The 13,027-nt window shown below is 60.4% G+C and overlaps 5 protein-coding genes across 5 annotated transcripts; all 5 read left to right on the plus strand.

Annotated features, from left to right (window-relative positions):
• Positions 1 to 2: 2 nt before the first annotated feature.
• LDBPK_301870 (hypothetical protein, conserved) lies at positions 3 to 332 on the plus strand (the record flags this gene model as incomplete). The annotated part of the gene is made up of 1 exon (XM_003862851.1): positions 3 to 332. A coding segment is annotated over one exon (330 nt), but the record flags the coding sequence as incomplete, so codon positions are not given.
• A 752-nt stretch (positions 333 to 1,084) lies between these two features.
• On the plus strand, positions 1,085 to 1,627 carry LDBPK_301880 (hypothetical protein, conserved; the record flags this gene model as incomplete). Its single annotated transcript, XM_003862852.1, has 1 exon — positions 1,085 to 1,627. One exon carries the CDS (start codon positions 1,085 to 1,087, stop codon positions 1,625 to 1,627), a length of 543 nt encoding a protein of 180 aa, XP_003862900.1.
• Positions 1,628 to 3,049: 1,422 nt separating this feature from the next.
• On the plus strand, positions 3,050 to 6,118 carry LDBPK_301890 (hypothetical protein, conserved; the record flags this gene model as incomplete). The annotated part of the gene is made up of 1 exon (XM_003862853.1): positions 3,050 to 6,118. One exon carries the CDS (start codon positions 3,050 to 3,052, stop codon positions 6,116 to 6,118), a length of 3,069 nt encoding a protein of 1,022 aa, XP_003862901.1.
• Positions 6,119 to 7,901: 1,783 nt separating this feature from the next.
• On the plus strand, positions 7,902 to 9,719 carry LDBPK_301900 (hypothetical protein, unknown function; the record flags this gene model as incomplete). Its single annotated transcript, XM_003862854.1, has 1 exon — positions 7,902 to 9,719. One exon carries the CDS (start codon positions 7,902 to 7,904, stop codon positions 9,717 to 9,719), a length of 1,818 nt encoding a protein of 605 aa, XP_003862902.1.
• Positions 9,720 to 12,400: 2,681 nt separating this feature from the next.
• On the plus strand, positions 12,401 to 13,027 carry LDBPK_301910 (succinyl-coa:3-ketoacid-coenzyme a transferase-like protein; the record flags this gene model as incomplete). Its single annotated transcript, XM_003862855.1, has 1 exon — positions 12,401 to 13,027. A coding segment is annotated over one exon (627 nt), but the record flags the coding sequence as incomplete, so codon positions are not given.

Genomic DNA, 13,027 nt, shown 5'->3' on the forward strand with positions numbered 1-13,027 from the left:
TGCGGCCATCGCAGCTCGCCGCGGAGCTGCTGCCGCCTGACCAAATGTGGTGCACGGTGTGTCACCAAGCCGTCGAGCGACGGCGCTTCCGCGAGCACGCCGCTATGCTGGGCCACCGACTTGGCCGGAAGAAGATGAACAAGCTGAAGTACGTGTCGCTCAGCATGTGGGAGCGGCATCGCGGTGCCTCCTTAGACAATGAAAGTGCGCACGAGGGCAGCATTGAGCAAGAGTTCGCGCGCTATCAAGCCGATCAGCGTCGCCGCGAGCAGGTGTCGGTGGCGGCCGCGTGGGGCCCGTCGCGCCCACCGTCGCGCGGAGATTTGTTTTAGGGCGCTTTGGAGTGCCTGTACGTGGGCACCCGGAGGGCTGCATCAGTGAGGAGGCGCGCGGCAAAGCAGTCTGCAGCCTTTATCCGGTGGGGAAGTGGGAACGCTTTTGAAGAGAGTTGCGCCGAACAAGGGCAAAGGACAGCGCCCTACGCTTTTTCCCCCCTTTATGGAGCGGGCGTTCCTGCGCACCGCTTGCTGACGCATGCAACCCTCTCATGGCCTGCTTCTTGGCTGCACGTGTGCCACACAATGAGGTGGACGCGTGCATGTTTTTCTTGCTTCTTGTTTTTGCAGGAGTTGTAGTTGCTTTCAGTTGCTTGTCTTCTCATGTCACAGCAGTAAGCCTTATCCATGAAGATCGCCTCTTGCTCCCTCTTTTCTCCCTCTTTGAAGGCGGTGATACCTGGCATTTCGGCTCGTACGAGAACCTTCCCTCTTCCTGTACTGCTGCTCGATTTGGGAGCTGGAGCGCCCCATGTGCGACATGCTGTGTCTGGTCTTACTGACCTCTTCCAGATTCTCATGGTCTCCCATTCGCCTGCCCGCTTCTCCGATCCCTTCCGCATCCTCGACCTCGCTACACTTGTGGGCCTCCGCGGCCATTCGCATGGCCCTCTAGAAGCGGGGTCTCCAGACGAATACCTCCGCAGACAGACGCGCGCAAGTTGCTCATTGCAACGCTGAGCTTCTCACATATCCTGTGTTTTCAATTTTTCACGTGCCAACAAGCCACCACTGTCCGCACCGCAGCCATGGAGCAACCAAAAGGCATCAACATCCTCATCACCGGCACCCCCGGAACGGGGAAGACTTCGATGGCGGAGATGATCGCCGCGGAGCTGGACGGCTTTCAGCACGTAGAGGTGGGTAAGCTTGTGAAAGAGAACCACTTCTACACCGAGTACGACACGGAGCTGGACACGCACATTATCGAGGAGAAGGACGAGGATCGCCTTCTCGATTTTATGGAGCCCATAATGGTGAGTCGGGGCAACCACGTCGTCGATTATCACTCCAGCGAGCTGTTTCCCGAGCGCTGGTTTCACATGGTGGTCGTGCTCCACACATCCACGGAGGTTCTGTTTGAGCGCCTGACCAAGCGGCAGTACAGCGAGGCAAAGCGAGCGGAGAACATGGAGGCTGAGATTCAGTGTATCTGCGAGGAGGAGGCGCGCGACGCCTACGAGGATGACATTGTGCTGGTTCGCGAGAACGACACGTTGGAGCAGATGGCCGCCACGGTGGAAGAGATTCGCGAGCGGGTGGAGGTGCTAAAGGTCGAGCGCGGCCTCTGAGGTGAGACGCTAGAGAGGATGGTAGGTGCCCCACGCGCCACTTTAGCAGAAGGTGCTCTCAGTACCTCGGACGATACTCTTGTTTTTATAGTGTATTGCTGCGCGTGCGTCTGTTGGGTGCCCACAAGAGCGAAAGCCCACAAGGAGCCCACTTGGGTGGCGCTCCCCATGTCTCATTGGGGGGGGGGGCGTGCGGGCGGGCCTTTTTGCTTTCTTCATGACTCCCCCGCCCATGGAAGGTGCGTGCACGTGCCGCGCACAGGCTGCATGTGTGCTCGAACTGCTGTTGTGCATCTTTTTTTTTTTACTCCCTTGTGTGTGTGCAAGTGTGCACCTCTGTAGAGGCGATGAACGCGCAGGATGGCGCAACATGTTCGAGTCTCGGCCAAAACTTGACGTTTAACGTGACGCTTAAAGAAGATAAACATTTCGATGAACGAGCGCTAACGAAAAGAGCCACCAATCGACATCGGTGCCACTTCTACGCTCCACGGAGGAGATAGGCGTGGATGGGGCCACTGCAAAGTCTCTGCCATGTGTGCGTGTGTGTCGTTCATCTACAGAACCTGCACGATGGCACCGCTCCGGCTTTGCCATTAGGACCTCTGTGCGCGCTCAGAACGAAGAAGGGGTGCTGCACCGACACCGACACAAATGCACGGCTGCCCACCATGCGAGTGTACGACCCAGTGATTGCACAAGGTCAGACCCGACTCCGCGCTTACTGCAGCAGCAGCGAAAACCGGTCTGGTAGCCTTTGCATCCTTTTCTCGCCACCAAGAGACACACTTTTCAGGAGAGAGTTGTACTGCCATGCTCATCCATTAGTCGGCTTGCGTGCAGTGTTACCACAGTATTCGCATGCCGCCAAGCGCCCATGTCATTGCTCCCATCTTCTCTCCTCTCCTCTCCGTTGAGTGTATGCGTCGTGGGTGACGGCCTCGGTCGTGCGAGCGCCGAGGAAGAAGACAGAGAGATAGAGAAGCACCATCTCTATAACGGCGGACGGAAGGCGCCCCTCGGCATGCTACCAGACACCTGATTCTCTCTCTGCTTACCGCTGACAGACTTCAGGGCGCCTCGCCTGCATTTGCTCCCTTCCTCGAAATTGCACCTTCTGTTTACAAATCCCTTTTTGCCGTGGCTGCGCCGCTGCTTCGATCGAGCTCGGCTGCCATACACGATAGAGCATACATACATCCATAGACGCACACGGACACCCACACGCGTACGCCGTCCCCCCCCCTCCCTTGCCCCCTCATACAAGACTGTGAACATACATCCTTCACACATTGAGCCGGCCAGCTTCGTTTTCTGTGCACGGGCGCGCTGCCTTCGCGTGTGAACGCTTGCGCCGATTTCTTTGCGCTTTACGTTTTTTTTTTTTCGCGTTCTTTCTCGTGCCGCTTTCGCTACTTTTCAATGCCGCACGCAGGCAATAAGCTGGTGCCCATCGGGTGCAACATGAACGATGCCGCCTACCCGTTTCGCGGGGAGCACCGTCTCGCCGACTGCATCAATCACGGTCACAGTGGCGTCGTCAAGAGGATCCCGACATCGATTGCGATGCGCATCAGCGGATCCAACTTAGTAATCGAGGAGGTGAAAACGCCAAAGGGGGTTGAGTTAGAGTGCGAGTTGGGCGTTGACGGCGGCATCGCGCGACCGGTGTCGCTGCAGCAGGCCTCCGCCTTCATGGTGCCCGGCGATGGCCACGACTATAACCTCATCGCGACTGTGAAGGCCAGCGGCAACCCGATGAAGCACTACTGCAAGCTCACCTTTAATGGCAGCGAGGGTATAAGTGTGCTGCGTATGCGCGCGCCGGAGGGCTGCAGCCCAGATGCGGTGTACATTGTTGCCGATGGCCGTCGGCTAAGACCCACGGCGGGGTGGTTCCGCATTCCCATCCACACGAAGGAGTGCGCTCTGGTCGCAAATCTCCCGCTCGACGGCGCGCCGCCGCCGCCGCCGCCGCCGCCGCCGCCTCCTCCTCCTCCCTTTTCATTCACCGCTACCCCGCCGCTGCCGCCGGCGCCCAGTGGCGGACTTGCTGAGAAGACGCTCGAGGCGACCACAGGGGCTCCGTTGACGGCAGGGAACGTGCCTGAATTGGAGACGCGCATTCATCCCCCCCTCATTCCTAACGCGGGAGCGGTGACCCTCACGGAGCCCGTTTCTGCCGCGATGCCCAGCTTTGTCGCGACGGCGCCGGGCTTCAGCCTTCAGCTGACCGGGGAAAACGGCAGCTCCGCGTTTGGCGTCGGTGTCGCCGCACTGCCGCTGAGCCACCGCCGAGCGCAAACGGTTCAGATCGTGGTAAGCGACGCGCAGGGGCGGGTGTTGCTGCGGCAGCGATCGCATGTGCCGTCGCTGGAGCCCGCGGCAGTCTCTCTAGCGCTGAAAGACGACGGCAAGGGTGGACTTGCCCTGAGCGCGAATCCTGGCAGCAAGATTACAGTCGGTGGCGTGCCGCAGGCGGATCCTTCAGCCGCGGCTGTCTTGCCGCGCGTTGTGCCCCAACGAGCGGTGGTGGAGCAGCCAAACGCAGACGGCTCTGTCTCGAAGGCAACGCTGGACGTGGCACCGACGTCTGGGCCCGCCCCCGTCTCTGTAGCCGTGTCGAAGCAGCCGCCGCCGCCGCCGCAGACACTGACGCTGCCGGAGGCCTGGGTGAAGGAGCTGTCTGAGGCGCTGCAAAACTCGAATCCGGATGAGCAGCGCCGCCTCGTGCAGAACATTTACCCTTCGTCGATTCCTGGCATGACGATTGTGAATTTTGTGCGTGATCAACTCACCCGCCAGCCACCCGCCATCTCCTTCACCGTCTCCAGCAACGGCTTGGAGGCGGTGCAGTGCCCCGGCTGCTCGGTCACTGCCGCCGTCGGCAACGATCCTGCGCGCCAGATTCCGGCCTTCGGGTCGGTGACGTTGGCGTCGGGAAAGTCGGCCTTGCTGACGGCGACAAGTACGTTGACGCACCGCGCCGTGTCTGCATGCCGAGTGCAGATGGCGCTGCCGAGCGCCGTGACCTTCACCAGTCCGACGGTCTCGGCATACCCGCCGCACGCAGTGGCGGGACCGCCCATGCAAGCGGTTCCCTCCGCAGACGAAAGGGCGGATTCCGACGTGGTGAGCCGTCTTGTGGACTGTCTGTTGCGCCACAACCTGAGCGCGCCGCTGGTTGCCAAGGAACTCGACAGCATGTCAACAGCCCCGTTCTCCGCGCAGGGGCGTCGCATGCTTTCGCTCCTGACAAGCTGCCTACGCAGCGCTACTGCGAGCGGTGCGGCCGCTGCGATGCAGGCTGCCAGCACTCAGGCCGCCGCGGTCGCCCACGCAGCACCGGAGGAGATCTTCTTCACGTGTGGGCCGGGTTACGTGGACAACATCTACACAACTCAACCGCAGTACCAGCTGTTTGGCGCCGTAGACGACCAGGCGCCGCAGGTGGTGCCGCAGCGCGGCCGGGTACCTGCGCAGGGCACCCTCGAGGGTGAGCACAAGCCCTTCTTCATCCGCATCACCGCGCGTGACCCGACAACAGGGGCCGTCAAGGTGGAGAAGACGGTCACGGTGCTCGGTGTTCGGCACGAAGCGAAGCCGACTCCTGCTGCCGTGGAAGCGCCACCACCCGCTCAGGTCAGCTACACCGCTGCACCGACTGCTGCAGAGACGCTGCCAGAGGCATTCGCTGAGGAGCCGTTGCACCGGCTAGGCGCAGCAGCTGCTGCGGCACCTGCCTTCATGCCAGAGCAGCAGCCGCCCCCCGACAGCGCGGCAGCCGCGATTCCATACATGGACGTGTCGCTGCAAGCAGTGGGCCAGGACGTCCAGGCGCGCATCCTGTGTCATCCGCATCTCCGCATCGTGTGCGACGTGGACGGCGTTGGCGGTAACACGGGCCGCTCCGACTTTGTGGCCAAGATGCCGGCCACCCGCTTCCACCAGGTTAACTTCAGCCTCATAGATTTGCATGGCCGCGTGGTGTTCCAGCAGAAGCTCGGCGTTCCAGCCATGATATCGCCTCTGTGGGGGCTGGCGTTGCAGCACAACGGCCTTGCCGTGGATCCGGAGGTGGGCGCCCTTGTGACTGCGTCGATCGACCGAGCGCTGGAGCGAACGCTGCAGGGCAACTTTGTCTCCTTCGACGCGAGTGCGCCACACTTTGTGCACCTGCGCAAGTACCACGACAGTATTCATGGCGGCGCCGCCGGTGAAGTGTCGCTGCGCCTGCCTGGCCTGACACTGCCAGCGGAGCTGGAGGAGGTAACGCGTATTATGCGTCGTCGTGCCAACGGCGAAGCCAGCGATCCGCAGATCAAGACGGAGCTCGAGCAGTTGCGCGCTCGCTGCACCGCAGCTTCCGTTGTGGAGCTGATTACCAGCATCCTCGACGGCTGGCCTGCGACAGTGAGCGCGGATGCGCGCACCTCCGGTCGCGACAGCCCGTCAAGCCGCATCTTCTTCCGTTTGACCGGGACGGATTGAATGCGGAGAAGGATGAGGGTCAACCAGCTGAGCGTGTCAGAAGTGAAGGACGGAGAGGCCGAACGCGCACACGGCGGCGGAGGGCTGCTTGTGCGTCTACCTTAACTGCCTTTGTTTGTCAACGCCCTCCTCTCTCCCTTTCAGCTTCCTTTCTCGCTCGCTAGTGTTGTTATTACTTTCATGCATCGGCGTGCCTTTCGAGAACATGTGCCTGATAGACGTCTAGATAGATGACGGCGACACAGGTCCGTATGTGTGTATATTTGTGTGTGTCTCCCTCTCTTTCTCTCTCGGCGGTCGAGTGGAACTTGCATTCTTTATCGCTTCCTGTTGTGTTTTCTTCGCCTTCAGGTTGCCGCCGTGTCGTGTCTCCTCCCTTTTGTTTTCGTGTGTGGAAGCCGCGCCAGGAGACTGCCCCGTGTTTTTTTTTTTCGGTGGTCATATATGCTGATTCTCCCTGGACGCTCCCCTCCAGAGGACAGTCGACGTGCCCGTGCTCCCCCCCTCCGCTCCCCTCCCTATCCGAGTGTGGTGTGGACTAGAACGAAAGACAAGTGAAGAAGACGAAATCCATACAAAAAGCGAGAAACTCGCGTAGGAACGGCAAGGAGCCCACTTCCTCAGCGTCTCCACTGCGGGCAGCGGCAACGTGGAGAGACAGGTGAAGTCCACAGGACGGTTTTGACGATGACGGGAAGCCGGCGAAGGGGGCAGAAGCAGTGTGGCGCGTATACGCCTACGCCCTCATGAGCGCGTGAGACGGGTGCGACTCCGGATGCTCAGGCCTATGAACGTATGCCATGCTATCTTGTTTTCTGATGATGTGCCTCATGCTCGCTTTCTGCTCTCGCCTCCTTCCCGTAGGTTACCTGCGTGTAACGCACAGCACGCGCAAGCAGCGGCGCTGGCAGCCGTGGCCCCTCCTCTCGCTCGCCCATTCTCCCCGTGCGCCGTCGTGATTCTGCTGAACCCTTCGATTCAGCATCTTCTGAATACCCCATTTCTAGGTACTCCCCTCTGACTCTATCGCGCTCTTTGCGGCTGCGCTGCGCGAGTGCATGAGGTCGCCATGTTTGCACCGCAAAGAGACACCGTAGACAGCGCTCATGAGCAGGTGTTCGGGCACAGGCCGGCGCGCAGCACTGCTGCTGCGGACGCTGCTCCTGCGTCACAACGTCCACAGCCGCCGCTCACGGCTCCGCCGCTGCGCTCACGCCCAAAAAGTCATCCTGTTCCTAGTAGCGGGCTCGCGCTCGTGCCACGCCAGCCAGCAGGGCGACAACGCTTGCTTGCTGGGACGCTCAGTCATCGCCAAGCTCCTCGCAAGCGGATTATTCTTTCGAGCAGGGGCTCCGGCACGGAGTGCACTGCTGACCTGGTGCGGCAGCAGTATCACGGCGCGGCCTACGCGGACCCCGGGCCGCGTGCACCCCTCGACTCCAAGTGCTACAGCCCCCCCATCCCGACCAGCAGCAGAACCTCTTTGTGCGCCAACGCGCTCACGACTTTGGCGCAGGCGGAGCTCAGTGAGCCAGCGCTGTCTCCCACATTCCCGGTCGTCACCTCCTTACCACGCACCAATCCGTACTACTGCCACGTTCCCAAGTTACCGCCTTCGGCGAGGAGACAGGCGGACGCTGATGCAGCGCCGATGCCGCCTCCAGAGCCTGTTCGCGATGCCTTTGAATCCTCGCCACGGAACGCCAGGGCAACCTCGCAACCGCAAATGACAAACTCCCCATCTCTGCGCACCGATCCTAGTGTTGGGACCGCAGCTGGTTCCATGGTGAGTGCAACGGCGACGTTGCACAGAAGCGGCAGCGCAGGCGTTTTTGAGCGTCTTGCTGGTGAGTCGCGCATCGGAGTGACGATGCTCGGCAAGCGCGTGCGTCAGTGGGCCGAGGGTGCGGGCCTGGTGCTCCACCCCTCCAGCTCTGCGTGGCACGCGCTGCTGGCCTACTCGACGGAGCCCCTTAGGCACGAGCGGCTGTGGCGGCAAACGTGTGCCAAGGGCCGCTACCGGCTGTCATTGCTCGCGCGCGCCAAGGCCGGCGACACCACTCACTTTGCCAACACTGTGCAAGAGCACAAGGCTGCTCATCGGCCATCGCATGCTGATCCGCGTCAAGAAGCCATGGCTCATGGCCAGCGGGGCCCTGCGAGGCGACGCTCCTTACCTTCGGCCACTCCTGGCGGTCTGAGCGCCTACCGCCGCCAGCAGGAGTACACGCTGTGGTGTCGGTGGCAGCTGTGGCACTTTTTCGAGCAGGGCAGACGCTATCTGACGAGTGTGTGGCGTGTGTCGCCCCCCCTTGACTGTCAGCGACGCCACGCCGTCCGCTGCTGTGGCAATATCGAGTGCAGAACAACCTCTCCTGCATCGTCGATGTCTCGCATCTTCGATGGCCGCTACGTGGTGCCGAGTGCGGCGAGTATCGACGCCGCGCAAGAGGAACACAGAGCACTGGAGAAGCGGGTAAACGTCCTGCTGCGTCTTCTGCGGCAAGAAAACGGCCCCTCTGCGCCGACGTTCGCGGAGCGTTCTGGCAACCATGAAGGTGCTGTCAACGGAGCTGGAATGGCCGCTTGTGGAGCGGGGGCCATGGCCGGCAGCACCGTCTTGGACCCGGATGAAGAGGGGGCGGAGGATGAGGAAAGGGCAAACGTGTATCACTCGGTAAGCCAGTCGCGGCGCATCAGTGAGGCTGTGGCGGCAACGCAGCCATACCTCGACGTGCGCGTGGATAATACGACGGGCCTCATGCATTTGAGCCTGTACGTCAACGGAGACGCCGGCGGTAACGGTGCGGAATTCGTCGACAACAGCGTCGCCGGGTGCATCGACAACCACCGCTGGGTGATCCTGAAGGGCCTGTGGGCGCTACAGGTGCTCGTGTTCTGCTTCCATCGAGAGGAGGAGCTGCCGTCGTCGACTGAGAAGCATGCCGACGAGTACCTCAAGAGGCAGGGTGGATATGACGAGCAGACGGAGCAAGATGCGAGCCGTCGCAGCCAGATAGTCGACGGACTGGTGGTCAAAGGCGTGGCGTTCGCCAAGGTGAAGACGGGGCACACTTTAGCGACAGCGCAGGACACCTTTGCGTGCACTCGCTGCGGACAAACGCGGCGTCTTCATAATGAAGTGTATATTTCGAAAAAGACAGGCCGTATTGTATGCGGCATGTACTACTGCGTTGTGTGCCTGGCTCGCACGCACCACGTCCGTCTTCCACCCATGAAGGACATCCCGCCGGGTCTGCTCGGCGAGAGAGAGGCTTCCGTGGCGGACGTTAGTTGGCTGCACACAGTGCGTGACGTCTCCCCCGCTCGATGTAGCGCCTCGCTGTCGCGCTTTGCGAACACAGGCTTGTCAGACCTGCTTCCGTCGGCCTACGCACATCAGTGCAGCATGAGCTCCGCTCGCGCTGCCGACGCGCCGCAGTTACCGGATGAGGCGGCAGCCACCGCGATGCGAGAGTGGACCCGTGCTGCGGCTGCCGCCCCGCCTCCTGAGTGGCACCCCGGCGGTAAGGTGGACAGCGATGAGCTCTTTGGTGGGACGCGCGGGTTGGACTGCCCGCCTCCGCGACCTCGCATGTAGGATGCGCAGGGAAAAGGCCCGCTCTTGTTTGTATTTGCGTTTGCCTTTGTGGATGATTAAAGGTGGCGCTCGCCCCATTGCCATCGCGTAGCCCCCCTCTCCCCGCAGGTAGTGAGAGACGAGCACATCCATTGCACATGCTCGGCGATTTCTGTACGTCTGCTTGTCAGTGTATGCTGACGCGCCGACGTGCGTCGCTTCATCTCTCGACTGCGGCACCACCTCTGCGTTCTCCGAATCAGCTGTGGGATCCCCTTCGCAAGTACGTACGAATGACGCGTCGAACATGTGCGGCTCTGCAGCGCTGGGAGGGAGGCAGCAACGGCAACGCCACTCGTCTGCTAAAGACGACGCGGGCTGCTTTTGACTTGAGCTTTCCTATTCGGCACTCATAGAAGGGCCAGTGACGGTCTCTCTCGCTGGAGAAATTGTGCGATGCTGCGGCTTCCTTCTATCACGTCCTGTCTTGGGTTTGCCTAGTCGCGCGCAACCTCACTACATTGCAACCGCACGCCACCTCCCCCTTCCCAACGTGCTTTCCTTGCCTCGACGACAGTTTCCTCTGCGGAACTCGTTTCTCCCCACTCACAGCGAAAGGCAACCCAACGGACGGGAAAAACATGAAGAAACAAACAAAATAAAGACAGAACCGAAGAAGAGCATAACGAAAAGCGCTGCTGTCTGCCTTCTCGTCATCACCACCTCTCCCTCCTCTCCGGCATGCCGGCTGGCATTTTCATCGCGCTGACGGCCTCACAAGCTGTGCTGGGCTGATGACGAGGTATCGTACTCGCAAGCCGTAAGAGCACACGCACGCACACACAAACAACAGGACAGTGATAAGTGCCCTCTATCTGGTCCATCCTTTCCTGCCTCTTTTCATCATCCGAGTTTTCACCTCTCCCTCATTCCTTTATGCGCAAACACGCCCGCTGATGCGGGCATCTAGACAACCCGCGTAGGCCCCCCTCTTCAAGGCACTGCTAGCAGATGGAGAGGACACGCATCGCTATGGCTCTGTGTCCTCTTGATAGTCTTTCTTAATTCTTTTCATTGCCGTTGCTTTTCGTGCCCCTACTGCTTCCCTCCGTGGCATCTCCACACATCCTTTTCCTGTACGAGATCATATCGATAACCGCAGCCAAAGTCGAGTGCGACGCATCCACGCATGAAGGCATGACAACGCTGGTACCTAGTGCAGGCAACGATGCACAGCCACCCACGTGGAAGACATCCCATGGAAGAAGTAACTCACGCCCTCTCTGTGTTTGTGCTGGATTGCTGTCGACTCTGCGCTTTCTCTTGTCCTATTAAAGCTTCTTTCCGAATCACCACCACGACCACTTTTTGCTTCACTTTGGCGCAAGGTAGACTACGCACGCACTCTCACCCTCGGCAGTCATGTGTGCGGCCCCTTTATTATTAGCATCCCCTTCGCCGTTCTTGTTGCGGAAGGGGCCGCTGATGGCGGTTGTCCTCTTGGCATGTCAGAAACCCCCCCCCTCCCACGCGGGTGCTGGCACACAATCTCTATCGCAATGCGCTTGCTGAGCTGCAAGTCGATGCCTCCGCCGCGACAGACACTCTTCAGGGCCTCCTCCCTCTTTTCCAGCTTACACGAACACTACACCTGAGCGCTTGGTCGACTGTGCCCTGAGAAGCGCGTGCACTCGAACCCACTCAAACGGACTTGAAGAGGAAGCCTGTGTGCGTGCCTGTGTGCCTTGACAAACAAAGACACTCCACAATAGCAGCAGGCAGTCGCGGGTGCGCGCAGGTTCGTCGGCATAATGGAACTTGCTCCGCCTTTGTCGAGTCAACTATCCCATTCGTGGGACACGCGCGAGGTACTCCGGCGCATGATATCTGGCTTGTGTGGATGCACGATCTCGGAGCAACCAACGAAGTACACGTCATCTGCGAACAGAATAACAAAACCGGGCGGTGGTGGTGATGGTGGCGACGTGCTGTTTACGGTTCGAGCGCTTTGGTCGCTCATTATGGTCTCGATAGTGAGGTCCGGTGTCCCACATACGCACCAGCTCTTTGGCATGCGTACCTGGACACTCATTTCGCATGTGTGCGTCGCTGACGCTCATATTCTTTTTCCTCTTGCGCATGCTGCTTTTGATTTGCCCATTTTACGCCGCGCATTGCGATCGCGAAGCAACATGTCTGTGCCTTCAACATTCCTGAAATCAAGGGCGCATCCCCGCGTTAGCTTGGTTTGCCAGTCGACCAGCTTGCTCGACGGCTTAATGCATCGTACCGGGCTTAATGACTGCTTAGAGACAACTAGTCGGTGATGAGTGTGCGACGCCGCAGGCAGCAGTGCACCAACGACACCATCCAAAGACCGGCATGAGCCACTGACTCGATCTCTGAAACTGGCCCGCATCTAGCGTTGATGCCACCCCTTCTCTCCCACCTTGCGCGCATGCACTTGTACCATTAACGTCCTCCTCCCCCCCCCGGGTGCTAATGATCCTTCATCTCGTTTCTAAATCTTCATCGACATGATCACTCCACCGATCAGCTTGTGAGGCGCTTCGCATCCATTCAACGCGTACCGGCACAGCCGCCCAGTCAACTGCGCCCAACAGTAGCCTCCGCACATAATTCGTCAGCGTGAAGCCGCTCTTTTTTTTTCCCGGGCTTTCCTCCGGCATTTCCTGCTTGACATGCTCCGCCGAACGCTGTTTCGTTTTAAGCCGGCCATCTTGACGGCAGCCGAGGCCCTTCAGGATGTGAGGGATGGCGCGACCATCGCCCTCGGCGGCTTCGGCTTTTGCGGCTTCCCGTTCGAGCTACTCGAAGCGCTTAACCAGAGGGGCACAAAACAGCTTACCCTCATCGCTGGCACGACATCGGGGCCTGAGAACGGGACCGGGCCCCTCGCGCGCGATAGGCAGCTAAAGAAGATCATCACCAGCTACGTTGGCGAGAACAGCGTTCTCTCGGATCGACTCTTTCACGGCGAGTTTGAAATCGAGTTTTGCCCCATGGGCACGCTGGTGGACCGTCTGCGCGCTGCGGGTGCGGGGCTGCCCGCCTTCTACACCCCCACCGGCTACGGCACCGCAGTAGCCGAGGGCCGCCTCCCCGTGCGCTTTGCGCCGGGCAAGGCGGTGAGGGTGGCCGAGTACAGCCAGCCACGCGAGACGCGGCAGTTCAACGGGCGGTGGTGCACGCTGGAGATGGCGCTGCCGGCGGACTTTGCGTTTGTGCGCGCGTGGAAGGCGGACAAGCGCGGCAACCTCGTGTTCCGCGGGACGACGCAGAACTTCAACCTTGCGTCCGCGAAGGCT

The sequence above is a fragment of the Leishmania donovani genome, chromosome 30 (assembly GCF_000227135.1).
Source record: "Leishmania donovani BPK282A1 complete genome, chromosome 30".
NCBI lineage: Eukaryota > Euglenozoa > Kinetoplastea > Trypanosomatida > Trypanosomatidae > Leishmania > Leishmania donovani.